This window comes from Labrus bergylta, chromosome 6, assembly GCF_963930695.1.
Source record: "Labrus bergylta chromosome 6, fLabBer1.1, whole genome shotgun sequence".
NCBI classification, from domain to species: Eukaryota; Metazoa; Chordata; class Actinopteri; order Labriformes; family Labridae; genus Labrus; species Labrus bergylta.
Genome location: NC_089200.1, coordinates 3,697,215 through 3,723,149, shown reverse-complemented (window position 1 = coordinate 3,723,149; position 25,935 = coordinate 3,697,215). Strand labels below are relative to the sequence as shown.

The 25,935-nt window shown below is 43.3% G+C and overlaps 1 protein-coding gene across 1 annotated transcript; it reads left to right on the top strand.

The window, feature by feature from the left end:
• The first annotated feature begins 3,106 nt into the window (after window positions 1-3,106).
• Window positions 3,107-8,058, top strand: LOC136179381 (interferon-induced protein with tetratricopeptide repeats 1-like). Its single transcript, XM_065955570.1, has one exon. The coding sequence runs from the start codon at window positions 5,006-5,008 to the stop codon at window positions 6,200-6,202; it is 1,197 nt and encodes a 398-aa protein (XP_065811642.1). The 5' UTR covers window positions 3,107-5,005; the 3' UTR covers window positions 6,203-8,058.
• Window positions 8,059-25,935: the final 17,877 nt, after the last annotated feature.

The following is a 25,935-nucleotide window of genomic DNA, read 5'->3' as shown; positions in this document are numbered from 1 at the left end:
CGCTGCAAGATGTCAGCCTCAAAACCTGCCACTAACACCTACAATAAACAACACTAACCATAATCACACACTCACACACTCACACACACACACACACACACACACACACACACACACACACACACACAGTCACACTTGAGAGCCCTGCAACATATTGAGGCTTTGAGTTTCAATTCTTTAGAAATTAAAGGAAAGTCACATAACATCCTGCTGGTAAGGAAAGTGCCACGCCTCTGTCACGGACATTGAAAGCTGCTGCTGCACATCATCAAGAGGAAACATATGCTCGACTAAGTCATCTTCAGAAAATGATTGAGAGGAAGAAAAGGCAGAAAGATAAGGGGATATCTGACTTGCATACGGATGTTTACATGTCTCTAATTTATTAATTCCAAACCCTTTCCTATTAGTCTTTTTCTTCCTTTAGCTTCATTATTTTAGTGTTTCATACGTGTACTTTTCTCACTTTGAGGCTTTTGTGACTTTGTTTGTCTGGGGTAAAATGATAATAATAATAATAATACATTTTATTTATAAGTTTAAATTTCAAACACTCAAAGACACTGTACATTTGTCCTTCAGGCAATAAAAACATATAGTCTATATACGTCAATTACTTTATAACAGAAGAATACATTTTAAGAAGAAGTACATGTTAACAACAAAGAACCCCACACGTTCAATAGAAGTTGGGACGTTGTGTAAAATGTAAAGATAAAGACTAATTCATTAAAAATAGCACAAAGACAACATGCCAACTGTTGAAGCTGAGACAGTTAATGTTTTTTGGAAAACTATGACCATTTAATATTTTATGCCAGTAACACATTTCAAAAAAAGTTGGGACAGGGTCATTAATACCACTCTGCAGTAGGCCTGTCCCCCCAAAGGATTTACAACGTCGACTGATCGTCAAATTTTTTGTCGTTGTTGTTTTTGCAGCATAATTAAATTCTTTGTCTTTTAAACATTAGAAGATTTACTGAACTCTCATGATCATAATGATCCACCAAACTGAGTCCCAACAATTTTTATCCAGTATAAGTTTTTTTTATTTTTCAAATATATCACAAAAACATAAACAACAACAGCACAAACGTAGGACAGTCAGAAAAGAAACCTGTCATCCAGTAAAAGTTTTAATTCAAACACATTAGATCCACATAACTGTTCAAACTACTCCGCTGACCTTTTGATGACACTTCATTAAAGCCAATAAAAGATTTTGTTGAAAAGGAAACGGTTCTGTTCTGACAGCTAAGGGGAATAGAGGTACGACTGACAGCTCAGGTTGACAAACAAGGCTTCTGCATTGCTGTGTACACCGGATTTGAAGAGTAGAGGAGAAACTGCAAACATAAATACAGTCATCAAGTAGCAGAACATACATGTGCGCTGCAAGATGTCAGCCTCAAAACCTGCCACTAACACCTACAATAAACAACACTAACCATAATCACACACTCACACACTCACACACACACACACACACACACACACACACACACACACACACACACAGTCACACTTGAGAGCCCTGCAACATATTGAGGCTTTGAGTTTCAATTCTTTAGAAATTAAAGGAAAGTCACATAACATCCTGCTGGTAAGGAAAGTGCCACGCCTCTGTCACGGACATTGAAAGCTGCTGCTGCACATCATCAAGAGGAAACATATGCTCGACTAAGTCATCTTCAGAAAATGATTGAGAGGAAGAAAAGGCAGAAAGATAAGGGGATATCTGACTTGCATACGGATGTTTACATGTCTCTAATTTATTAATTCCAAACCCTTTCCTATTAGTCTTTTTCTTCCTTTAGCTTCATTATTTTAGTGTTTCATACGTGTACTTTTCTCACTTTGAGGCTTTTGTGACTTTGTTTGTCTGGGGTAAAATGATAATAATAATAATAATACATTTTATTTATAAGTTTAAATTTCAAACACTCAAAGACACTGTACATTTGTCCTTCAGGCAATAAAAACATATAGTCTATATACGTCAATTACTTTATAACGGAAGAATACATTTTAAGAAGAAGTACATGTTAACAACAAAGAACCCCACACGTTCAATAGAAGTTGGGACGTTGTGTAAAATGTAAAGATAAAGACTAATTCATTAAAAATAGCACAAAGACAACATGCCAACTGTTGAAGCTGAGACAGTTAATGTTTTTTGGAAAACTATGACCATTTAATATTTTATGCCAGTAACACATTTCAAAAAAAGTTGGGACAGGGTCATTAATACCACTCTGCAGTAGGCCTGTCCCCCCAAAGGATTTACAACGTCGACTGATCGTCAAATTTTTTGTCGTTGTTGTTTTTGCAGCATAATTAAATTCTTTGTCTTTTAAACATTAGAAGATTTACTGAACTCTCATGATCATAATGATCCACCAAACTGAGTCCCAACAATTTTTATCCAGTATAAGTTTTTTTTATTTTTCAAATATATCACAAAAACATAAACAACAACAGCACAAACGTAGGACAGTCAGAAAAGAAACCTGTCATCCAGTAAAAGTTTTAATTCAAACACATTAGATCCACATAACTGTTCAAACTACTCCGCTGACCTTTTGATGACACTTCATTAAAGCCAATAAAAGATTTTGTTGAAAAGGAAACGGTTCTGTTCTGACAGCTAAGGGGAATAGAGGTACGACTGACAGCTCAGGTTGACAAACAAGGCTTCTGCATTGCTGTGTACACCGGATTTGAAGAGTAGAGGAGAAACTGCAAACATAAATACAGTCATCAAGTAGCAGAACATACATGTGCGCTGCAAGATGTCAGCCTCAAAACCTGCCACTAACACCTACAATAAACAACACTAACCATAATCACACACTCACACACTCACACACACACACACACACACACACACACACACACACACACACACACAGTCACACTTGAGAGCCCTGCAACATATTGAGGCTTTGAGTTTCAATTCTTCATTCTCAAGAAATGAAGAAATGAAAGTCACATAACATCATGCTGATAAGGAAAGTGCCACACCTCTGTCACAGACATTTAAAGCTGCTACTGCACATCATCACATCATCCACACTAGAGAGCTGAAGCTGGAGCGACTGTAACCAGAGAGCAACATCAAGAGGAAACATCTGCTCGACTAAGTCATCTTCAGAAAACGACTGAGAGGAAGAAACAGTAGAAAGATGAGGTGAGTATCTGACTTGCATACAAATGTTTACATGTTTCTAATTTATTAATTCCAAACCCTTTCCTATTAGTCTTTTTCTTCCCCTTTAGCTTCATTATTTTAGGGTTTCATATGTTTACTTTTCTCACTTTGAGGCTTTTGTGACATTTTGTTTGTCTGGGGTCAAAATTTAGATTTTAGGGGCGCTGGTGGCGCAGTGGTTAGTGCGCGCCCTCCCATGTATGGAGGCTATAGTCCTCTAAGCGGGCGGCCCAGGTTCGATCCCGCACTGTGGACCCTTTCCCGCATGTCGTTCCCCACTCTCTCTCTCTCTCTCTCTCTCTCTGATTTCTAATTCTATCCACTGTCCTCTCTCTCCATTAAAAGGCACAAAAAGCCCAAAAATAAACTTAAAATTTTTTTTTGATTTTAATTTGTGTTTCCTTTTAAGGAATCAATATTATGACTAATTGTTTTTTTGTTTATTTTTTAAGAGGTGGAATTATAATTACATATTTACCTTCAGTAAAATAAGGATTACCATGGAATTTAAATACTCTGCTGTTTAATAAAAACATACTAAAGGTATAAGGAAGTAAGGTATCAGCTGCAGCAGTAGGAAGGTTCAAGGTTCATAAATTTAATTGCACACAATCGGGTTGCACATTAACTTTTCAATTGCTGGTCCTTCAGACAATAAAAACATAAAGTATATATACGTAAATTACTTTATAAAGGAAGAATACATTTTAAGAAGAAGTACATGTTAACAACAACGAACCCCACACGTTCAATAGAAGTTGGAACGTTGTGTAAAATGTAAAGATAAAGACTAATTCATTAAAAATAGCACAAAGACAACATGCCAACTGTTGAAGCTGAGACATTTCATGTTTTTTGGAAAACTATGACCATTTAAAATTTCATGCTAGTAACACATTAAAAAAAAGTTGGGACAGGGTCATTAATACCACTCTGCAGTAGGCCTGTCCCCCCAAAGGATTTAGCCAGGCTCTCCTTGGTCTTATTTTACGCTCCAAATATTTTCACTGCAAGGTGACGAGTCACGATTACAGGTAGGGCAGTTTATTGCTCTATTTCCACCATCATCATTTGTTGTCTTTTCCACTGTTGGAAGTTGGGAACGGTACCAAATAACGGATCTGTAACATCCTACTTTTTTGGTACCTTTCTGTTGGGGTACCATACGTACCGATAAGGTAGGATCTAGACACACCGCCGTCCACTGATTGGTTAAAAGAACCATCACTTCCCGTGCGACAGCGGTAATAAAAGACAAAAACAAAAGTTTAATCTAACTTTTGTGAATCCAGAGATGTGATGTCTCCTGGAAACTGTTCCTGAGCCCATGCAGTGATGTCAAAGAGTTTATTGTGTTTTTGATTTATCTGAGAAGTTTACTTAGTTAGCTGACGATACAAAAAGGGGAATAAAGGCATGATTGACAGCTCAGGTTGACAAACGAGGCTCCTCCGTTGCTGTGTACATCGGATTTGAAGAGTAGAGGAGAAACTACAAACATAAATACAGTCATAAAGTAGCAGAACATACATGTGCGCTGCTAGATGTCAGCAGGATGAACAGGCAGTGGCTGGGATGGTGTGTGTCATTATTGATAAGTTGTAAGATATAGACCTGCTTGCATAGCGCACTTCAAAGCATATCCAAATTAGCTGCTGATGTGTTTAAATGTTTGTTTTTTGATTCTCCATCAGTGCTGCTCAGAGTCAAACCACACTGGAGTCCCTGCAGTGCCACTTCACCTGGAACCTGGACCGCAGCAAGCCAAAACTGTTACGCCTCACGCACAAGATGGAGGACTTCAGCACAGAGGAGGGAAATAGATGGCTGGGCCACAATTACAACCTGTGGGGGTTCATTCAGTATAAGCTGGGGTTAAATGAAGAGGCGAACAGTTTGTTCCAGAAGGCTGCAGAGACCCTCAGCAAGCTGAGAAGCGCAGATGAGGGTCCTTGGTTAGTGGTGAATTACGGGAACCTGGCCTGGCTGCACCACCACCTGGGAGATCAAGCAGAGAGTCAGGCTTACCTGTCAAAGGTTGATGCCCTGATGGAAAAATACCCATCTCCAACCCAGGACGACCTCCATCCAGAGATCTACGCTGAAAAGGCCTGGACCCTGATGTTCTTGGGAGAGGATAAGAAGCTGGTTGTTGATTACTACGAGAAAGCTGCCAGGATGCAGCCGGACATGGTGGATTGGAACACCAGCTATGTCATATGGTTAAAGAACGCCCAAAACTTCAGTGACCCAATGCTGGACCCTGACCTCTTGGAGAAAATGAGACAAGCCAAGGAACGGGATCCAGAGAACTTGCACCTCGCTGCGCTCTACCTTGAACAACGTGCTAATGAAAGAGAAAACATTCGAGATGAAGTCCGTGAGTTGGCTGGAAATGTGAGCACTCTGTGCTGCAGTAGCAGTGGCATGTGGGCCTTACTAAACCTTTACATAAAATACATATCAGTTGATGAGGCCGTTGATTTGGCAGAGAAAGTACTGAAAGAACATCCAGATGTGCGTTATCTGAAGAAATTAGTTGCGTTCTGCTACAGATGGAGGATCGTTTATAAAAGCTGTAGTTCCCCAGAACAAAGCATGATGGACAGAGCAATCGCTCTCCACGAGGAGCTGCTCTCTCTTTACCCTCACTCTTCACTCAAAAAGGAAACAGACCTCGCAACTATCTATGCAAAGTCACATCACAGCAAGGCCAAAGCTGAGCAGATATTTCAGAAACTGCTCAAAAATGAACCTGCAGAACCTTCAGACAAACAGATGCTATACAACAAATATGCAAATCATTTATACTTTAATCTAAATGACTCCCACAGGTCGATACAGTATCACATGAAGGCAGCAGAAATACCAGAAATATCCTTCAACCGTGACAACAGCATCAGAATCCTGGAGAAGACTAAAGACAGAGGCATAATGTGCAGAGAAATAGAGGAGTTTCTCAGAAATCTGCAAGAGCCAAGGCAGTAAAGATAGGGAGGCAAATTTAGGGGGAACAATTTTGTCAAAGCAAAAAAAAAAAAAAAACATTTCTACAAAGGCGTATTGCTTTCACACGTGGTAATAAAGAGCAACAGAATCCTGAAGAAGAATGAAAAACAGGAGGGGGCCAATTCTGCCAGGGCGTCCAAAAAATAAGGATAAAAACTAACTAAAAACAAATTTCTTGCCATACAAAACTATTTGAAATAAATCAAAGGTAGGTTTACTTTTATTATTTTCTCTTTTAAGCCTCACATTCAACAACAGGTTAAAAAAAACTCAAGTTAAAATTAGGATTTTATTTTAGAATTAAGTCTTGCTTTTCGTTTAAGGCCAAAAAAACACTTGTTGCTGCCACTTTTATGTCAGTGCTAGACTATGGCGATGCTCTTTACGTGCACGCATCCTGGCAAAGCCTACATGCGTTGGATACTGTCTACCATGGGGCACTGAGGTTTATCACCAATCTAAAAGCCCTTACTCACCACTGCTCCTTGTATGCTCGGGTTGGTTGGACTGCCTTGTCTGCACGTAGACTAAATCACTGGCATATTTTTATTTATAAGGGTATTCTCGGTCTGCTTCCATCCTACCTACAGAGCTACATATAAAGTAATGGAAGTTAGCATCTTCACCTTCTTACCATCCCTAAAGCCCAAACGGAATTAGGAAAAAGGGCGTTCAAGTATGCTGCTCCCTCTTCTTGGAATCGGTTGCAAGATACTTTAAGTCTTCGGGAGCTGGTTTCCTTGAATGTTTTTAAAGGTCTACTTAATGATCTGGAGGCAGAAATATCTAACTATAGATGTTTTAACTAACTCGTATTGTCCTTTTTGATCGCTTTGTTGCTCATGACTTATGACAGACTCTGGTGAACTGGTTCTTTTTGTGATTCCTGTATTTATGTTCATTGTTGTTAAGTGTTTTATGTCTGAAATCCTGTAATTGTGCTGCTGCCTGTCTTGGTCAGGATGCTCTTGTAAAAGAGATTTTTAATCTCAATGAGACTTTTTCCTGGTTAAAAAAAAATATATATATATATTTTCTTAATTATTTTTATTTTTGGGCTTTTATGCGTTTATTTAGAGATAGGACAGTAAATAGAGTTAGAAACAGGTGAGAGAGAGAGAGCGAGAGAGTTGGGAATGACTTACTAATTCAGGACGGAGTTCCCTTCATGACATCACAAAGGGCAGTAGCCCCTCCCCCAGGTGGGTGACACTCCCACAGCTAGGTGTTTGTTCTGCCCTCTGAGTCTGCCTTCTCACCGTAAACAATAGTACATGGAGCGAGAAAGACCAAGTACACCCAAGCCCTTCCAGAGACAGGGCGTGGTCAGACACAGCTCATTTACATATTTAAAGGTACAGACACAGAAACAGTCTGTTCTGAGCAGGGCTGAAATAGAGGGGTTTATAGGCATGATCAAATACAGGATCAGAGTGGATTTAGAACAAGAAACTTCACACATGTTTTTGGAAGTTCTGAGAATTTTTTTAACTGGTTGAAGAGGAGGAGACTATGTGACCTTTAAATCTTACACCCTAGCTCCTGGTAGGTGTGACGTCCTCTGTAAAACACGGCCGTCATGGTGAATACTTAATGAAGAAATGTGTGAATTGTGATTATCATGTATTTTGCTTCTGTTGTGTTTTTTCAATGCTGTATTTTCAGATTTTAGAATTAATGGATTTTATATGAATGTGCTTCGCTTCAGAAATTTAAAGTCCTCATTGTTCATGTGAAAATGTATTTTCTGTGACCTGAAAATTATATATTAAGATGCTCCTGTTTGCTCAAGCTGTGTTTAAGCTTCATACCAATAAATGAACAGTGTGCACACCAAGAAATCGTCTTGAAGTTTTTTGTTTCAGTGGTTTCACCTTCTTCAGTTCTAAACTATCGGGAGGACGGAGCTAGAAATTTAAGCCTCGTCAGATCATAAGCGTCTGACAATTATTAGAGTAAGTTATTTGGCAGAAATATTTGAGTTCGAGTTCTCCTCTCCAAACACACGCACACTGGTAAACTGATCCTGTATGTATGAGTATTTTATTCAGCCATTATACATATACAATCATTTTTAAACAATACAGACAGTTCAAACAGAGTCAACAGTCATGTGTTATGTAGCGACTGAAAAGGAAAAGGCAGAAGCAAAAAGCTTGAGATGCTTACGTCATCAACACGCAGGAGGAGCGTGAGCAATTAACAGGAAGGCCACCTACTGTCTGAGCCTTTTATACACTTATTGTGTCAGGAAGAATAAGAACATTTCACAGCAGCACATGTTCTGATCATGTGTGTCTTGGCACAGTGAAAGACTAACCATCAATCATGGCATGGATGAACCACTTGTTGCTCCAAACGAGCAACAGCAGAAGAGCAGTTCAAGTTATGTTGGTAGAAAATTTGTGTAATGTAGCACCAAACCCAAACTTTATTTTGTATGCTCATGCTGGAATGCAAAAATAACGTGATTAAAGTTTCAAGTAACCATTAGAAAACCACTCAGTACTGGGTAGATATTGAGTACTTCTTCATCACATGTTGTAGAGTAGTGAATTATTATTTAACGGATAATGAAAGCTGGATAAACCACACAAATCTACCTGTTAACTAATGGTTACCTAGAGCCCTTTTCACATATGCACTCTGGATTATATCTAGTGGTTAGTTTCCCATTCGTCTCCCAGTAAGTATGCAAAATGTGTGTACCTTATTGTAAAGTGTTACCCATGTATATTGTGACTTGTTGTATCTCTCCAGTTGATTTTCCATAACACACATTGTCTATATGCTGCATTCCTGTACTGACTCTGCCCCACTCCGGGCTCCGGCTCATCATTGATGGTGAATTGAAGTTTTGGGCTGAATCCTGGAATAAAAGGAAAACCGATGTTGAAAAACAAAAACCTTCATACTCTGTCAGTGCAACAGGTTGATATTGACAGCATAAGACTTTCCCCAAAACACTTGTTTTTAATTTTATATCTTCTTTTGAGTTATACATTATTCTCCTGCCTGTTTATTTTGGAGTCTGTGTGTGTGTGCCCCAACTGCTTGGGGCCCCAGACCAGTAGGGGCCCATCAGGGCTCACAAATGTAATCCAAAGCAGTGCCCCAAAATGACAGTAGGAAACCTCCCTAAGGGGGCCCCATCTGACAGCACTCACTGTTGTTGCCCTGCTAAGTGTCACATCCACTATTGCTTTGAAAACCAAAATTTGTTTCTGAAAGTCAACAAAGTAAAATGAAGAGGAATAATCCCCAAGAGACTCTAGAATTACCACAGTGTGAGTGATGACGTCAGGAATGTGGTCAGAGCCGTTGACAGCTTGGTCGGAGGTAGGTTAATGATGATTCACACTCCGTCGATAAACACATTTTAAAGTATTTTTTTAGTTGTTTAGATGTAATCAAACTGTGGTTTTCAGTTACTGATAATATTCGATTCATCCCGTATCAGTTCTGCGGAGTTTTGAATAATATTCATAAAGTTATTCATTAGTCGTGAATGTTAACGGCTAATGTACTGAATGTTAAGCTAGCGTCTCGCGCAATAGGAAACCCCATAGTCACTCCGAGCTGCGTCTTTACCAGTGACGTCATCATTGTCTCACGTTTAGCAGCTTTACTTTTGTCTCCAAATTGTTTGTAACCTTACAAACCGATCTATGTAGCCATTTATCCACGACCTATAGTTGTCATGGTAACAGTTGAATAAACAAACTAGACAACGGGCTGCAGACACTCAGGCTCCATCAAAATCTGGTAATATTACTGTACCTTTTGAGTCTGCGTGGTTCCTCATCTTCTCACAGCGTCTCTGCCGGCTTCCTCACCCTTTGTTTGTCAACAAATGCACGTGGTGTCAGAGGGGGAGGCGTGACCGTTTTTATGACACTGCAATTGCACTCAGAGACCTCCTGATGGCGCCAAAGCGCATCAAAACTGACAACCTTCAATGCTCTAAATCTCACGCATTGGGAGTGAGAGACACACATTTCAACCTGTTCACACGCTCACACGCCACACCTTGTATTTCTCACGCATAAATTACCAGGATAACGCCCACAAAATTGCGCCGCTATTTTTTTTAACAGTGGAACAGATATGAATCAAGTGGGTTTCCCATAGAGATCAGAAGGAGCTTGCCACGCACCAGTTAATCAAAAAAAGAATATATATATATAGCTACCCCAACAACCAATCAATAAAAAGCATTGCTGTATCCGGGTAAGATTTAGATATTCCCGCTACAACAACGCTACATTCTGGTTACAAGGAAGACGCTCGCACTTTGATTCAGACGCTCGCTGAAGTACAGACTGATCGACGTGGGAGAGGACCGTTATATTTACAGTCTATGGAGAAGAGGACCATATGGTATTAATACAGTAAGTCATCTCATCATTTGATTTCTGTATGTTGGGGAATATTGTGTCCAGTCAGCTGGTAATCAGTAATATTAGCTAACAGTTTGACCAGAGTGTGTGAACTAGACAGCCAGTTGAATTCTTGCTAATTTCAGCAGCTATTCTGACACCTGTTTTTTAGTCCTAGATCAGGACCCGTATTCACAAAGCTTTTCTCTTACCTCTGTAACCGAGCTTTCTGGGTTCGTTGGACCGGATACACTTAATAAGAAAACAATAAACGGCACATAGGCGGGGAGCTTCTTTATCCACGGCTTCCACTTTATTACACACACACCTGTGTACCAGTGTAACAGGATAACAACAATAACAACTGCTTTATGGCAGCTACGGTAACTCTCTCGGGACACCTCACTCTAAAAGCGAGTGAGATATACAGTACATATAACAAACACAACAATCTGTCACAATCTGTGACATACGTCCCCCCCTAAACTTGAAACATCCCCGTTTCACATAAAACATTGGCACAGGCACCCATGAGACAACAGGAAACCTCTCAAAATAGTCCCCTAGCAGAATTTAACCTGAGCATGAAAAAAAAACCTCTGTATCACAGTTGTCACCCAAATGTACTTGAACAGCAAAAATACATTTAAAAAAAAAGATCCCAGAAAGAGGGAAACAAACACCAAGCATCAAACTCAGAACCTCACAAAATCCTGAAGACGTGAAGGTGGTCGCAGGACACGCCCCCTGCGTTCAGGCCCTGAAAACTCCCCATACAGACTGATGTCCACACCCCCAGCCAATTGTTGCTCAACCATTTGTGGCGACAACGGGAGTGGCGAAACCCCCAAAAGAGGAGATACTTTAAGGGTAGGAGGGGAACAGTCCCTGTAGGCACTGGTAAAGTATAACGTTTCAGCCTGTCATGGTGAACCACCTGAGTCCTCTCCAGAGAGTCCAGAGGGTTGCTGATGCGGTAAGTCAGTGCAGCCTCACCTCCAGACATCAACACCTCCATGACCCGGTATGGGCCCTTCCAATGTGGTGCCAGCTTCGTGCGGCTCTCAGTGGGATTATTCAACCACACCATCTCTCCCGCCTCATAGGCACGGTGGCAAACATCAGCGTCATAATACAGTTTTTTTCTCTCATGAGCCTCTGCAGCATTGAGCCTGGCGACTGAGAAAGCAGCCTTCAGTCCATCCACCATGGATGACACATACCATGGCAGAGATCCAGCCCCCCGAGAGTCTGAAACAACACCAGGCACAAGCACATCAGCAGGGACACGCGCCTCCCAACCATGCATACCACGTATGCAAAAGCGACCTGTTTTACATAACTGTCCCATTTGCCCCCACAAGAGAGCAACATCTTAGCAAGCTGGTCAATCAGAGTACGATTATGGCGTTCCACCATTCCGTCCGACTTCGGATTGTATGCCATGGTGCATGTTTTCTTGATCCCCAACATCTGACAGAGACCCTGAATCACGTCCGCCTCAAACTGGCGGCCGTGGTTGGTGTGCAGGACCTCAGGGACTCCATGCACCAAAACATAATCCTCAAAAAGACAGTGAGCAACCGTGTGAGCAGTCTGGTTTGGAAGGGCGTACACATTAACAAACTTAGTAAAATAATCCTCCACAACCAGCACGTACCTATTCCCCCGAGATGTCACAGACAGTTCCAGAATATCTGCTGCCACCCGTTGCAGAGGGCGGTCAACCAGAGATCCCCCCCATGGGATGTCTTGACATGAACCTGCAGTTCGGAGTTAGTGCAGCAGAGAGAATAAGCAGTCTGTAGGTCAGATCATGTTCCTGGTGAGACCGGAGAGCAGTCCACTGAGCCCACAACGTGGTCTGTTGTCGCCCCAACAGAGCCAGGGGAAACGGGCCTGCGGGAAAGAGCGTCCGCATTTTTATGGCTAGGGCCGTCCTTGTGCATAATGGTCCAGTTGAAAGGGTCCAACTCCAGCACCCAGCGACCCCTCCGTCCTGTGGGGTTATTATCAATGGCCATGTGCCTGAGCCCCAGCAATGGGCGATGATCAGTCACAATTGTAAAGGCAGACAGTACCACATAATGTCTAAACTCATGCCCACACACACACACACACACACACACACACACACACACACACACACACACACACACACTTGAGAGCCCTGCAACTTGAGGCTTTCAGTTTCAATTCTTAAGAAATTAAACTCACATAACATCATGCTGGTAAGGAAAGTGCCACGCCTCTATCACAGACATTTAAAGCTGCTGCTGCACATCATCACGCCATCCACACTAGAGAGCTGAAGCTGGAGCGACTGTAACCACAGAGCAACATCAAGACATCTGCTCGACTAAGTCATCTTCAGAAAACGACTGAGAGGAAGAAACAGCAGAAAGATGAGGTGAGTATCTGACTTGCATACGAATGTTTAGACTTTGCTTTTCTAACAACTTGTCTATTCCAGATTTCTGACAATGAAAGCTGCTGAGCGCCGATTATTTTACTGGCTGTATTGACAATACTGGAAAGACGATTTTTGTTCTGAACAGAAAGGTTACCATACCATGAGATAAAACAAAAGGTTAAAATTGACTCTATAAAAGATCGGTAGAGTAAAACCATCAGTGTCTTGTCCACATTAAAAGTGTTCATTCTGCGCAGAAAGTAGAGTCTCTGGAGGCCCTTTTTGCAGATTGCAGGGCTTTTCCTAATGTTACATTTTTTAAACATGGATCTGACAGAATGAACACTTATACTAGCGTTAGAAGGGGCAGTGAAGGATGCACTGCACAGGAAACATGACACGTTTCTGCATGGTGGGGTTGTTGAGATAGCAGAAGCGAAGAAAGAGGCCAGACATGAAATCAAGAGGGCTAAGCTCCAATATAAGAATAGGGTGGAGGATAGATTTTATAGTAATGACCTAAAGGCAGTGTGGGATGGCATGAAAACCATGACTGGCCAGGACAACAAGAAAAATGGGTGGATTAACATGGACGGTTTTAAATCACAGACAGAGCTTGCATATGCACTGAATGATTTTTATCTACGTTTTAATGATGAATAGCACTTTCAGTCCACAGCTCCACTGTCCTTGTGACTACTTTACTCTTTTAAGGAGAGGTTTGTAGATGGGGGTAAGAAGGATGGTGTTGTGATCAGAAGAGCCAAGAGAGGTAATGGAAGTTACCATCTTCACCTTCTTACCATCCCTAAAGCCCATACGGAATTAGGAAAAAGGGCGTTCAAGTATGCTGCTCCCTCTTCTTGGAATCGGTTGCAAGATACTTTAAATCTTCGGGAGCTGGTTTCCTTGAATGTTTTTAAAGGTCGTCTTAATGATCTGGAGGCAGAAATATCTGACTGTAGATGTTTTAACTAACTCGTATTGTCCTTTTTGATCGCTTTGTTGCTCATGACTTATGACAGATTCTGGTGAACTGGTTCTTTTTGTGATTCCTGTATTTATGTTCATTGTTGTTAAGTGTTTTATGTCTGAAATCCTGTAATTGTGCTGCTGCCTGTCTTGGCCAGGATGCTCTTGTAAAAGAGATTTTTAATCTCAATGAGACTTTTTCCTGGTTGAAAAAAATATATATATATATTTTCTTAATTATTTTTATTTTTGGGCTTTTATGCGTTTATTTAGAGATAGGACAGTAAATAGAGTTAGAAACAGGTGAGAGAGAGAGAGCGAGAGAGTTGGGAATGACTTACTAATTCAGGACGGAGTTCCCTTCATGACATCACAAAGGGCAGTAGCCCCTCCCCCAGGTGGGTGACACTCCCACAGCTAGGTGTTTGTTCTGCCCTCTGAGTCTGCCTTCTCACCATAAACAATAGGACATGGAGCGAGAAAGACCAAGTACACCCAAGCCCTTCCAGAGACAGGGCGTGGTCAGACACAGCTCATTTACATATTTAAAGGTACAGACACAGAAACAGTCTGTTCTGAGCAGGGCTGAAATAGAGGGGTTTATAGGCATGATCAAATACAGGATCAGAGTGGATTTAGAACAAGAAACTTCACACATGTTTTTGGAAGTTCTGAGAATTTTTTAAACTGGTTGAAGAGGAGGAGACTATGTGACCTTTAAATCTTACACCCTAGCTCCTGGTAGGTGTGACGTCCTCTGTAAAACACGGCCGTCATGGTGAATACTTAATGAAGAAATGTGTGAATTGTGATTATCATGTATTTTGCTTCTGTTGGGTTTTTTCAATGCTGTATTTTCAGATTTTAGAATTAATGGATTTTATATGAATGTGCTTCGCTTCAGAAAAACCTTCTTCAGTTCTAAACTATCAGGAGGAAGGAGCTAGAAATTTAAGCCTCGTCAGATCATAAGCGTCTGACAATTATTAGAGTAAGTTATTTGGCAGAAATATTTGAGTTCAATGAACATAAATGAAAGAAATTAGCTCTTTAGACAGATTAACAACTTCACATACACTTTACTGCCTGGGTTTACAAGTAGCACAGGCCCCATCTGCTGGTGAAGTAAGAGTATTACAAGATGGCGTCCATAAACTGATTCATCATCATGTTGCAGAGTACGGTGAATTTATAATCTGCCGCTCTCCTCGCCGAACACACGCATGCTGGTAAACTGATCCTGTATGTATGAGTATTTTATTCAGCCATTATACATATACAATCATTTTTAAACAATACAGACAGTTCAAACAGAGTCAACAGTCATGTGTTATGTAGCGACTGAAAAGGAAAAGGCAGAAGCAAAAAGCTTGAGATGCTTACGTCATCAACACGCAGGAGGAGCGTGAGCAATTAACAGGAAGGCCACCTACTGTCTGAGCCTTTTATACACTTATTGTGTCAGGAAGAATAAGAACATTTCACAGCAGCACATGTTCTGATCATGTGTGTCTTGGCACAGTGAAAGACTAACCATCAATCATGGCATGGATGAACCACTTGTCGCTCCAAACGAGCAACAGCAGAAGAGCAGTTCAAGTTATGTTGGTAGGAAATTTGTGTAATGTAGCACCAAACCCAAACTTTTATTTTGTATACTCATGCTGAAATGCAAAAATAACGTGATTAAAGTTTCAAGTAACCATTAGAAAACCACTCAGTACTGGGTAGATATTGAGTACTTCTTCATCACATGTTGTAAAGTAGTGAATTATTATTTAACGGATAATGAAAGCTGGATAAACCACACAAATCTACCTGTTAACTAATGGTTACCTAGAGCCCTTTTCACATATGCACTCTGGATTATATCTAGTGGTTAGTTTCCCATTCGTCTCCCAGTAAGTATGCAAAATGTGTGTACCTTATTGTAAAGTGTTACCCATGTATATTGTGACTTGTTGGAGCTCTCCTGTTGATTTTCCATAACACACATTGTCTATATGCTGCATTCCTGTACTGACTCCGTCCCACTCCGGGCTCCGGCTCATCATTGATGGTGAATTGAAGTTTTGGGCTGAATCCTGGAATAAAAGGAAAACCGATGTTGAAAAACAAAAACCTTCATACTCTGTCAGTGTAACAGGTTGATATTGACAGCATAAGACTTTCCCCAAAACACTTGTTTTTAATTTTATATCTTCTTTTGAGTTATACATTATTCTCCTGCCTGTTTATTTTGGAGTCTGTGTGTGTGTGCCCCAACTGCTTGGGGCCCCAGACCAGTAGGGGCCCCTCAGGGCTCACAAATGTAAACCAAAGCAGTGCCCCAAAATGACAGTAGGAAACCTCCCTAAGGGGGCCCCATCTGACAGCACTCACTGTTGTTGCCCTGCTAAGTGTCACATACATTTTTGCTTTGAAAACCAAAATCTGTTTCTGAAAGTCAACAAAGTAAAATGAAGAGGAATAATCCCCAAGAGACTCTAGAATTACCACAGTGTGAGTGATGACGTCAGGAATGTGGTCAGAGCCGTTGACAGCTTGGTCGGAGGTAAGTTAATGATGATTCACACTCCGTCGATAAACACATTTTAAAGTATTTTTTTAGTTGTTTAGATGTAATCAGACTGTGGTTTTCAGTTACTGATCATATTCGATTCATCCCGCATCAGTTCTGCGGAGTTTTGAATAATATTCATAAAGTTATTCATTAGTCGTGAATGTTAACGGCTAATGTACTGAATGTTAAGCTAGCGTCTCGCGCAATAGGAAACCCCATAGTCACTCCGAGCTGCATCATTACCAGTGACGTCATCATTGTCTCACGTTTAGCAGCTTTACTTTTGTCTCCAAATTGTTTGTAACCTTACAAACCGATCTATGTAGCCATTTATCCACGACCTATAGTTGTCATGGTAACAGTTGAATAAACAAACTAGACAACGGGCTGCAGACACTCAGGCTCCATCAAAATCTGGTAATATTACTGTACCTTTTGAGTCTGCGCGGTTCCTCATCTTCTCACAGCGTCTCTGCCGGCTTCCTCACCCTTTGTTTGTCAACAAATGCACGTGGTGTCAGAGGGGGAGGCGTGACCGTTTTTATGACACTGCAGTTGCACTCAGAGACCTCCTGATGGCGCCAAAGCGCATCAAAACTGACAACCTTCAATGCTAGGGTCCTAGATCAGGACCCGTATTCACAAAGCTTTTCTCTTACTAAAGCAACGCCCATACGTAATAATCACCTTTTTATACCAGCTAGGATTGACCCACGATTTACATCTTTGGAGAGGAATGGCCTGCGCTGTCTGGGTGACTTATACATTAATGATGTTTTTGCCAGTTTCGAACAATTACGTTCTGCATTCAATTTAAATAGCTCCGACCTTTTTCGATACTTTCAGCTCCGTGATTTTGCTAGGACCCACTCACCGGCATTCCCTCAAGTTCCAAACCCTAGTGGCATTGATCTGGCACTCAAGGCAAGAGTCTTGCCCAAAGGTCAGGTTTCCTACCTTTATGACCTCCTGTTCACAACTAACGAGTCTGCGGTAAATAAGATCAAGGCTGATTGGGAAATCGAATTACAAACCAACCTTTCTGAGGATTTCTGGAAAAAGGCTCTTGGGGCTGTTAATTCATCTAACACTAACACCTCCAGTCTGGTTAAGAAGGCTCATCAATGCCTCTTTTTCCTGAGGACACTGAAGAGACACCACCTGTCTTCAGCTGTGCTGGTGAACTTCTACCGCTATGTGATCGAGAGCATCCTGACCAGCAGTGTCTCAGTCTGGTACGGAAACTGCTCTGTCACAGACCGTAAGGCGCCACAGCGGGTGGTAAAAACCGCCCAGCGTATCACAAGGTGTCCACTTCCTGCCATTGAGGACATCCAAAGAAAACGCTGTCTGCGGCGAGCTCACAGCATCCTTAAAGACTCCTCCCACCCTGCCCACAGACTGTTTACCCTCCTGCCCTCCGGTAGGCGCTTCAAAAGCCTCCGGACCAGAACCAGCAGACTGATCATTTAGTCTATGGCGAGTTGCGACTAGCAGTAGTGGTCTGTCTTTATTCGTCTGTTTTCTAATGTCGTCAGTGTATAATCGACCAGAAACAACCTGATTTATAGCTCACTGCTCGTCGCACACTTCTGGATATGGAGTTTTTATTCTTAATCATCACATGGACTTTGTTGACTGTGGCTCAGTGTTTGTTTGATCCCTGCCACTCGCATACGGGCCGGATTCAGTATTCTCGGGGATTTTTACTGGATCTCAAGTATCGACAGCAGCCACTGTTGCACCTAATTACCGAAGACTGTTTAACAGTGGATATCTCCGGTCATCGTGATGATTTTAACAAAAAGAACAACAAAGGGAAAGTACGGAAACGAGGGAGACGGGGTGGTGTCCGAGAGAGGCTCAAGCGTCTGAATCTCCACCGTATACCCCTGTCCTCGATGCTGCTCTGTAATGCCCAATCCATCAGAAACAAGATCGACGAGATCCAGGCCAACGTCATTCATCTGGAGAAATTCAGAGACTCGTGCATCATGGCTTTCACCGAGACCTGGCTTACTTCTTCGGACTTGGACACGGATCTAACGCTCTGCGGTTTTGGGACATCGGTGAGGCTTGACAGAAACGTTAACGTCACAGGTTATTTCAATCACTGTAACTTGAAATCATTGAGCAACTTTCACCAGTATATTTCTTGCCCCACCAGACTGAACAAAACTATTGACCTGTGTTATGGTTTAGTCAAAGGTGCATATAAGTCGGTTTCCCTGCCCTCTGTAACCGAGCTTTCTGGGTTCGTTGGACCGGATACACTTAATAAGAAAACAATAAACGGCACATAGGCGGGGAGCTTCTTTATCCACGGCTTCCACTTTATTACACACACACACCTGTGTACCAGTGTAACAGGATAACAACAATAACAACTGCTTTATGGCAGCTACGGTAACTCTCTCGGAACACCTCACTCTAAAAGCGAGTGAGATATACAGTACATATAACAAACACAACAATCTGTCACAATCTGTGACATACGTCCCCCCCTCAACTTGAAATGTCCCCGTTTCACATAAAACATTGGCACAGGCACCCATGAGACAACAGGAAACCTCTCAAAACGGTCCCCTAGCAGAATTTAACCTGAGCATGAAAAAAAAACCTCTGTATCACAGTTGTCACCCAAATGTACTTGAACAGCAAAAATACATGAAAAAAAAAGATCCCAGAAAGAGGGAAACAAACACCAAGCATCAAACTCGGAACCTCACAAAATCCTGGACGTGAAGATGGTCGCAGGACACGCCCCCTGCGTTCAGGCCCTGAAAACTCCCCATACAGACTGATGTCCACACCCCCAGCCAATTGTTGCTCAACCATTTGCGGCGACAACGGGAGTGGCGAAACCCCCAAAAGAGGAGATACTTTAAGGGTAGAAGGGGAACAGTCCCTGTAGGCACTGGTAAAGTATAACATTTCAGCCTGTCATGGTGAACCACCTGAGTCCTCTCCAGAGAGTCCAGAGGGTTGCTGATGCGGTAAGTCAGTGCAGCCTCACCTCCAGACGCCAACGCCTCCATGACCCGGTATGGGCCCTTCCAATGTGCTGCCAGCTTCGTGCGGCTCTCAGTGGGATTATTCAACCACACCATCTCTCCCGCCTCATAGGCACGGTGGCAAACATCAGCGTCATAATACAGTTTTTTTCTCTCATGAGCCTCTGCAGCATTGAGCCTGGCGACTGAGAAAGCAGCCTTCAGTCCATCCACCATGGATGACACATACCATGGCAGAGATCCAGTCCCCCGAGAGTCTGAAACAACACCAGGCACAAGCACATCAGCAGGGACACGCGCCTCCCAACCATGCATACCACGTATGCAAAAGCGACCTGTTTTACATAACTGTCCCATTTGCACCCACGAGAGAGCAACATCTTAGCAAGCTGGTCAATCAGAGTACGATTATGGCGTTCCACCATTCCGTCCGACTTCGGATTGTATGCCATGGTGCATGTTTTCTTGATCCCCAACATCTGACAGAGACCCTGAATCACGTCTGCCTCAAACTGGCGGCCTTGGTTGGTGTGCAGGACCTCAGGGACTCCATGCAGCAAAACATAATCCTCAAAAAGACAGTGAGCAACCGTGTGAGCAGTCTGGTTTGGAAGGGCGTACACATTAACAAACTTAGTAAAATAATCCTCCACAACCAGCACGTACCTATTCCCCCGAGATGTCACAGGCAGTTCCAGAATATCTGCTGCCACCCGTTGCAGAGGGCGGTCAACCAGAGATCCCCCCATGGGATGTCTTGACATGAACCTGCAGTTCGGAGTTAGTGCAGCAGAGAGAATAAGCAGTCTGTAGGTCAGATTATGTTCCTGGTGAGACCGGAGAGCAGTCCACTGAGCCCACAACGTGGTCTGTTGTCGCCCCAACAGAGCCAGGGGAAACGGGCCTGCGGGAAAGAGCGTCCGCATTTTTATGGCTAGGGCCGTCCTTGTGCATAATGGTCCAGTTGAAAGGGTCCAACTCCAGCACCCAGCGACCCCTCCGTCCTGTGGGGTTATTATCAATGGCTATGTGCCTGAGCCCCAGCAATGGGCGATGATCAGTCACAATTGTAAAGGCAGACAGTCCCACATAATGTCTAAACTCATGCACAGCCCACACCACGGCCCACAGCTCCCACAGCTTCAAAGGTGGACCAGCGCTTCTGTGCATGCGTGAGAGCCTGGCTGGCATAGACAATGACCCTTTCCAAGCCGTCCACATCCTGTGCCAACACCGCCCCAACAGAGTCCTTAGATGCATCCGTATAGACTTTGAACGGGAGTGCAAAGCTGGGCAATGTGACCACTGGAGAAGATGTGAGCACCCGTTTAAGATATGTGAAAGCCGTCTCACACTCAGCAGTCCATTCAAAAGGCAAATTTTTCCCAGCAAAGCGGTTAAGTGGGGCTGCAAATTGTGACCAATTCTTCACAAATTGCCTGTAATATGAACAGAGACCCACAAAAGCTCTACCCTCAGAAGGAGAGCGGGGAGTTGGCCAGGAGCTCACCTTTTCGGTGTTCCAGGGATCAGGTTGGAAGCCCTGTCTGGAGACCACATGGCCCAGGAACACCACGTGATCCCTGGCAAGTGCCACTTTGCCAGGGATCACGTGGTGTTCTTCAGGCCCGCAGACTTTATCCTGGTCAAGACCTCCTCCAGGTTGGCGAGGTGGTCAATGAATGTGCGACTGTGTATTAATATATCATCCAGATACACTATGCAGATGTGCCATGGCAGACCTCTGAGGATCAGCTCCATCATGCGCTGGAAGGTGGCTGGTGAATTAGTCGGACCCATCGGCATGGCCCTCCATTGGTACAAGCCACGGCCAGAGGCGGAGAGGGCGTCGAGGCTGTCATCAACATCACTCAGTTACAGGGGGGAACAAGTGGTGTCACATCAGTCTCCTGAACTGGGTAGAATTCACCCAAGTGAAGACCCTGTTTAAGCTCAAAAGCTCTACCAGTGGGCTTGAGGACACGAGCCACAGTCACACCATCTTTCACCCTGGTCACTGTGTGAGCTACCACCAGTCCAGTCATCTCAGGAATGTTGGGCTCCAAATAGCCATCAAGGCCTGCAGTGGGAACGCTGGCCCCCGTGGGGTAACGGACGTTGCCTGGCACCAAGGCTTCGCTCAAGCGGGGAATGGTCACCACATCAGCTCGGGACACATTACAGCAGCCAGGTACAAGCGTATCCAGCATTTGTTCATTCACTGCACGAGAGTCAATGTAATTCTTCCTCAGGGGCGTGCTCCGCAGGGCAGGGACAGACATGCGAATCCTCTCACTGATCAACGACACAGTGGCCCCAGAGTCCACCAGCACAGCCACTTCAGTTCCTTCAACCACCCCCCTTACATAAGAAGTGGGGCGGTCTAAAGTTTGACTGGCATCCCCACTCACCACAGGTGCAGCTGCAGCGTCCCCTTGAAGGTGAGCGGAACAATTGCTCTCGTCTATCATTTTTCCCAGCTCTCAGTCTTTGATTTTCATCACAAATCTCATTTCCATCCTCATGAAACACATCTCATCTGTCAATTTATTTACAGCTCTCTGCAGATTATCCGTCACTGACACAGACTGCACAGTTGAAGTTCCTACAGGTAGCTGGGTGACCAGATAGGTACTCACACATTCTCTCTGCAGAGCCTCTCTGGCATTTTCCCAACGCTTTGCAATGGTCAAAGCTTCCTCCAAATCCGTAGCACCCTGGTCAAGACACTTGGCTTTCAGCACCGGATCCAGGCCAGCAAGGAAGCGACGAAACTTCTCCTCTCTCCGTGCAACGGCCCCATAATCCGGGAACGCCTCCGCGACGAGCCGGCTCACATCAGCTGCATACAACTCCAAGGTCTCCCCGGGAGCTCATGCTCGAGCAGATAAGTTAGCTCTGAAGCGGTCCATATACTGTCTCTGCCCAAAAGCTATCCCCAGTCTCTCTTTAACAGCAGCATAGTCCGACTTAACTGCTTCAGGAAGGCTGTCCCACAGCAGAAACGCCGATTTGCACAGTTGGGTGGGGAGGATGGCCACCAGCTCATCATTATAGTCGCTGCCGCAGCCCAGGGCCGCTCTGACTGCCACCTCCAACTGTCTCACCCAGCCAAGAAAACTCTGGTTTCCGTCGCTGGCGAAAGGAGTAGGCAGGTCAACACAAACATCTCTGCCGGGCGAACTGCCGGTAATTCTCCCCGTGCCGGGTTTCAAAGGGTCGTCATAACCGCACCACATGTCCACTACTTAGTAACGTTACGCTGCTCAACAGGTTAGCGGGCTAGCTATACTGAGGAAGCTAAGCTAATGAACGGCAGCGTGAACGTAGATGGCACGGCAAAACAAAGATTAACCGGTAACCGACAGAAAGAACCACCGCTGCCACCAATGTAACGGAGCTTTCTGGGTTCGTCGGACCGGATACACTTAATGAGAAAACAATAAACGGCACATAGGCGGAGAGCTTCTTTATCTATGGCTTCCACTTTATTACACACAAACCTGTGTACCGCAAACAGGATAACAACAACAACAACTGCTTTACAGCAGCTACGATAACTCTCTAGGGACACTTCTACATGCATTCGTATGCTGACACTTTGCATGAAAGTATTTTCATTTAATTATCGAATAGGCTATGCCTTTTCACATATAGGCTGTCTAATTGTTGTTGCTGACGTGGGCTTTTGAAACAGAAGCACAATTATTCCCTTGCAATTTGGATGTTTTTGTAAGTCACTCATGTGTCTAAAGATTCTTTGTGAATACGGACCCTGGCCTAGTCATATTTTAAAATAGGCTGGACCATTTTTGTGCAGATACAGAAAATAAAATGTCAAATGCAAAGTCAATTTTAGTCAGTCGGCCACTTTTAATCATAATATTTCATTATATTTTATATCCTGGCCATGCATAGTATTAATAATAACTTTGTCTGTTTCAAAGATGTCAGGGAAGAGGCAAATGAGCATTCTTTCATGCTTCGCTCTGAAGGGTCAGCTCCCTAAAAAGGCTGCCAGGTCAGAGGAGGAGACTGTGGAGAAGGCAATAGTGGAGGCAGTAGATGAGGCAGTGGAGGAGACTGTGGAGGAGGCAGTGGAAGAAATGAAGTATGAGTATGTGGAGCGGCCACCTATAGGTGTTCCTTGAATGGTCAACCCAATGGCCATTCTTCACAATCGGAACTACTAGCTCCTACTACTGGTGCTCTATCTGCAGGCAAGAGAACTCCTGTGCCCATCAAGGCATGAGGGACGTAAGCAGGCATGTAGAAGGCAAGGGACATCGAACCAAAGAAACGGCTCTAAACTCAACTGCTGAGGGAAAATGGCAGTATTTACATACATGGATGCCCCTGCCATATTATTCACAACACTGCCAAACATGCAGGGCAGAGGTTTTTGGAAGTAAGTTCAAACATTTACACTTAATATTACCAATCTGTTAAGTCCAATGCCAAGTAAAAATGTTTGCTGTATAGTGTTGTAATAAATCTTTGATTTCATGTTTTGCAGATATCCGGATTTGATCCAGAGGATCTGACTGTGGATGTTGGGTCCTGGTTCAAGGGCAGCACCAACAGTTAAGGTTACCTGGCAGGTTTGTGATTCAACCAGCTCTAGTGTTATAAAACAAAATGCATTGCAACATTTTTTATTTGTTTGCTATTGATGTTATATATATTTTACAGAATTTTGTGACTTCCATGGGAGCGAGTACATGGAAATGCTGCTGCACATTTCAGTGCAATGGTTAAGCCTGGTGGATGCATTTTCCAACCCCCTGACAGAAGTCTATCTCCTCTTCTTTCAAGCAACGCTGCCAATGTTCTCCACACTGAACCTTCTACTCCAGAGAGAAAAGTACTCCATCTTCCTGCTCCATGGAGAGGTAAAATGGAAAGGTTGGGCTATCCTGCTGCCCAGTATGTCTGCCTATTTTTTCATTGGCTGATATGTCCTTTTTCGAGTAATACATGGAAATATTTTATGAACTACGATTTTGCAGATGACGAAGTTCATCTTGAAACTGTGTGCAAGGTTCATGAAGCCGATAGCACTACAGGGCCGACAAGTCCATGACATCCTCTACAATGACACTAAACCAACTGCCAGGTAATGCTTTCAAGTCTCATAAGGAGATAAACCTGTATGCTCATTGTCCAAAAATATGCTTTTTGAGTTGAGTGAGATCTCTGATGTGATGGAAAAGGCATAAAATGTATATGTAGTCTATGGGTAAAACCCATAGATATTGTTTGAACTACTTTTACTTAATGTGCTTTATCTCTTTCTTTTCTCTCTCTGATAGGAGAAAAGCTGAATGTTGGCTTCACCACCAGAGCTACCCTCAACAGGCTCCTTGAGGCTGGAGACATCACACCTCAGGAGGTGCAGCTATTGCAGCAGGCAGCACTGGCGTTTCTGATCAAACACCTACAATAAACAACACTAACCATAATCACACACACACACACACCGCACACACACACACACACACACACACACACACACACACACACACACACACACACACACACACACACACACACACACACACAGTCACACTTGAGAGCCCTGCAACATATTGAGGCTTTAACTTTTAATTCTTAAGAAATGAAGAAATGAAACTCACATAACATCCTGAAGTGCCACGCCTCGATCACAGACATTTAAAGCTGCTGCTACTGCATCATCACATCATCCACACTAGAGAGCTAAACCTGGAGTGACTGTAACCAGAGAGCAACATCAAGAGGAAACATCTGCTCGACTAAGTCATCTTCAGAAAACGACTGAGAGGAAGAAACAGTAGAAAGATGAGGTGAGTATCTGATGAGGTGTTGAATGTGTGTAGGGAGTGAGTTTCCAGAGGGAGGGGGCAGCTATGGAGAAGGTTCTGTCCCCCCAGGTTCGTCGCTTGGTTCTAAGTGGGGGAGACAGGAGGTTGGCTTTTAAAGAATGGAGGCTGCGTGCAGGAGTGTGAGGGTGAACTGTGAGATAGGAGGGGACCTGGTGGTTAAGGGCTTTATGTGTAAGGAGCAGGATTTTGAATCGGATACGGTACGAGACAGGTACCCAGTGGAGATATGTAGGACAGGGGTGAGGGGTTCACTGGATTGGGTGTGGGTGAGACGGGGTGCAGCACAGTTCTGGATGTATTGGAGTTTATTAAGGACTTTGGATGATCATTTTTAGAAACAGAAGGGTATCAAGTGTATCACATTAAGCTAATATTAATAAAAACAAGTTAAAGATGGATTTTGATAAACTGTTGTCTGTCGGTGAGGTAGGATTTTAACCAGGAAAGAGCAGTGCCAGTGAAGTTGAGTGAGTGTTCTAAGCTGGGTAGAAGAATACTGTGGCTGAT